The 3,819-nt window shown below is 42.9% G+C and overlaps 1 protein-coding gene across 1 annotated transcript; it reads right to left on the reverse strand.

The window, feature by feature from the left end:
* Nucleotides 1-298: 298 nt before the first annotated feature.
* LOC132251679 (olfactory receptor 14C36-like) lies at nt 299-817 on the reverse strand (the record flags this gene model as incomplete). Its single annotated transcript, XM_059731628.1, has 1 exon — nt 299-817. A coding segment is annotated over exon 1 (519 nt), but the record flags the coding sequence as incomplete, so codon positions are not given.
* Between the last annotated feature and the right edge of the window lie 3,002 nt (nt 818-3,819).

A 3,819-nucleotide genomic window follows, 5' to 3' on the forward strand; every position in this document is an offset into this window, starting at 1 on the left:
GGTGGTGCAGATGGTAAAATTGAAGCAAGAAACATTACTTCCCTGCTTCAAAAGAATTTAAACAAAATGACAAGTCAAGTGTCATTGTACCTACGAAGTTAGAGAATAACCCACCACCTTTATTTTCTGTAAATAGGTTGCACACTAAAGTATGAAAACAATAATTTCATGAGTTAATTATAAAAGAAATATAAGAAAAGCAAACTCATGAAAGAAAGATGGACATATTGTTCTTGGAGCGGATCAGCCTGTGGAGCAGTTTCCTCAGGGCAGCTTGGATCTCCCTGTTCCTCATGCTGTAGATGACCGGATTCATCAATGGAGGCACCACAGAATACAGAACAGCTGCCAGGAGATCCAGGGGGGACGAGGAGTCAGAGACGGGCTTCAAGTAGGAAATGCTGCCAGTAGACAGAAGCAGGGAGACCACAATCAGATGAGGAATGCAGGTGGAGAAGGCTTTCTGATGGCCCTGCTCAGAGGGGATTCTCCACACTGCGGTGAAGATCTGAACATATGACACAACGGTGAAAACAAAACAGCCTAAAACTAAACACAAACTGAAGACAAGAGCTGCCAGCTCTCTGCGGTATGTGCCGGAGCAGGAGAGCTTGAGCAGCTGGGGCACTTCACAGAAGAACTGGTTGATGGTATTTGAGTGGCAGAAGGGGAGACTAAAGGTGTTCCCGGTGTGCATTGCAGAGTACATGACACCAGCAGCCCAAGCACAGGCAAGCATCTGGATGCAAGCTCTCCTGTTCATTATTATCTCATAATGCAGTGGTTTGCAGATGGCAATGTACCGGTCGTATGCCATAACTGTGAGAAGGGATAAATTTGCTCCCAAGAAGCAGATGAGACAAAACACTTGGGCAACACATCCAGCATAGGAAATCCACCTGGTGTTCAATAAAGAGTTAGACATGGATTTGGGCATGGTCACTGAGATAGAGCCAAGGTCTAGGATGAATAAATTTATCAAAAAGAAGTGCATTGGGGAATGGAGGTGGTGGCTGAGGGCTACAGCTGTGATTGTTAGGAGATTCGCTGTCAGGGCTGCCAGGTATGCTGCTAGGAAGAGGAGGAAGTGTAAGATCTGCAGCTCCCGAGTGTCAGAAAACCCCAGAAGGAGGAATCCTGTCCCTGCAGTTCTGTTGGACATTTTTCTCCTTGGTGCCTTGTACAAGGCTGGTGAAGGGAGAACAAAGGTAGCGATCAAGGTCAGAGCAACAAATGTACAAGGGAAGCTCACATCAGTAGTAACATCTCGACCAAAATGTCAAAGGTGCCCACGTGGGACTGCTGGGAACAGTTTAGTGGAAAGCAGCTTTTCTGGTTTTCACTTGTTGCGACTTTCTGTAAAAGTCGTTGCTTGTGACTGTACCTCTATAAACACCAAGGCATCTAAAAATAATATTTCAGGGAAAAACAGAGCATTTTATATTTTTTTTAATTGATCCTGTAATGCTTCATGGAGCATGTTATTTCATTGCCTCATTTCCCCTTCTCCTCCAAGGCATCACTATGAATAAACCCATCTCCCCTCTACAGACTGGAACACTGATGGGATATAGCCAGACCCGGGAACCAGCTGGGAAAGAAGAGCAGTGGCCTGAGGTGTTGAAACACTCAGCTATGAACCATCAGAAACAGCATTTCCAAAACAATCATTCATATGCTCTTTTTAGCAGTAAATAATTCTGCATTTGATATTTCCCTAACAGAAGCAAAAGCAAGAACTACAGCAACAATTAGTGGCCCAGGAACAGCGGTCTCTCATTACACTGAGTAGGGCTGTTAATTTTGTGAGATGTCTCCACAGCTCCTCACCATCAGCATGGATTTTACCAACTGGGATACTGAGTATCTTGTGGGAACACTGAGAATGGCCATTTAGCCCAACCCTTTGTTTCATGACATTTAACCAGATATACCCATGGGACTTATCATTTTATTCCTACTATCTTTTCTATCAAATTCCAGGGATAGAAGTGAAAAAACCTTGGGCTGTAGTTCCCAAGACGACTTCTGGAGCCCTTTTTTGAAGTTGGGTGTTGTGTTGTCAACCCGAAACTCTTCTGGTACGGAGGCCCTTGCTAGGTGACATGCTATGAACAGCAGCCCTGCAGTTTCACATATAATTCCTACACAACTCTCAGGAAAGATGATCAGGTCCCAGTCACTTGCTTACTGTTTTAATTTATGGATTTGCTTTTAAAACTCCTCCCTTGTCACTTCATTTTAATTTCTCTGCATTTATATAGCGTGGATCTAGCATGGGCATCTCCCCAGTATTTTCTACTGCCCAGTTTACTACCCAGCTTCTGATATACTTTTAAACAATTCTTCGTTCTTTCACAAAACACTTTTCAAATTCCCTTTTGGCCTACCTTACTATGCTTTACAATTGACCTGCTAGAATTGGCATGCTTTCCTGTTTTCCTCCTTGGGCCACAGCCCTACTCGAACCTCTCTTGGGTCGGAGTAGCTGCTGCTTAATATGTTTTCTCAACACAGTATTTTAAAGCATTTGTGTTTAGCTGGTAGTGCTGTGCTCAACAAAATGCTAACTCAGCCTCCTTTCCTCTTCCCAGGTGCATACAGCAGAGCTACAAGTAGCATCTAAGTGTCACCTTGTCCTTGCCACCTATTGTCACCCATCACCTCTGATCCTCACCATCAAGCAGTTGCATTTTCACAGACCTGCATTTTACACACTGGTTTCTATTCCATCCAGGGGAACAGAAAACACCATCACACTCTCCCTATGCCTGAAGAAAGGTTTTGTGCCCAAAAGCTTGCAAAAAAACATTTTTTTCAACTATTTAGTTGGTCTAATAAAAGGTATTACAAAGGACCTTGTCCAGAATGATTTATATTGAGCTCCATGTGCAGACCGCCTGCCACCTGGTTCTAACCCCTTTACGTGATCCCAGCCCAACCGGAGTGCTAGCTGTGTGCCATCCCTGCCTAGTACCATCCCTCTGGTCCCCTAGACTCTGTCTCATTCATCTTTGCCATTTCTGTACAAGGATGGTAAACTGTTTTGGGAAGGGAGTGCATCTTACTATGTGTTTGCTCAGCGTGCTTCTTAGGTGCCCCCTGACACAGATTTTGGAGGCACTATGAGATGTAAAATAAATTTTGCTGGATATCAACAGTGCCGGTCCCTCCTCTGTTCTCCCTGCAAGCATTATTCTGGGGAACAAGAGATAATGCGTGGAGGGGGTTGGAATTGGGCTATTTCTGAGCATTGCTGAGGCTCTCAAATCGGGCTTTGAATATAGAGCCGGAGGTCTGTTTCCATTAAAGTTTTCTGCTAAAAAGAAGTATTTTTCTAAACCTAGCCTTTGTCACAGTATTTCTATTTCTTCAAAACTATTCACTTACATAGAAACACTAATATTAAAACATAAAAAGGTTCAAAGAAGGAAAGAAGAAAATTTGATTTAAAATGTTATTTCTGCCAGTTTTGCTTGAAAATATCCAGTTGTCAAAAACTGAAATAATAAACGGATTCTTGGTGAAAAATTGAAATTTTCTGGGGGGAGGTTTTTTCTGGTTATTTTGTTTCATTTTGATAATTTTTCCCCCTGCCCAGCTAGAGCATTTTTAATACTTTTACATTGTCCTCTACGTTTCTAGGTTTAACTCATTTTCAAGTCCCTAAATGACGTGGGGATGGACACACACACACACACACACACACACATCTTTTAACCACCCAAATACATTTTATTGCAATGACAAACTGCCTGCAGCTTACTTACTCAGGTTTTTCCTGGTTTGTGATCTGATTATCTAGACCCAGGAGTCTTT

Source organism: Alligator mississippiensis, chromosome 7 (assembly GCF_030867095.1).
Source record: "Alligator mississippiensis isolate rAllMis1 chromosome 7, rAllMis1, whole genome shotgun sequence".
Lineage (NCBI taxonomy): Eukaryota > Metazoa > Chordata > Crocodylia > Alligatoridae > Alligator > Alligator mississippiensis.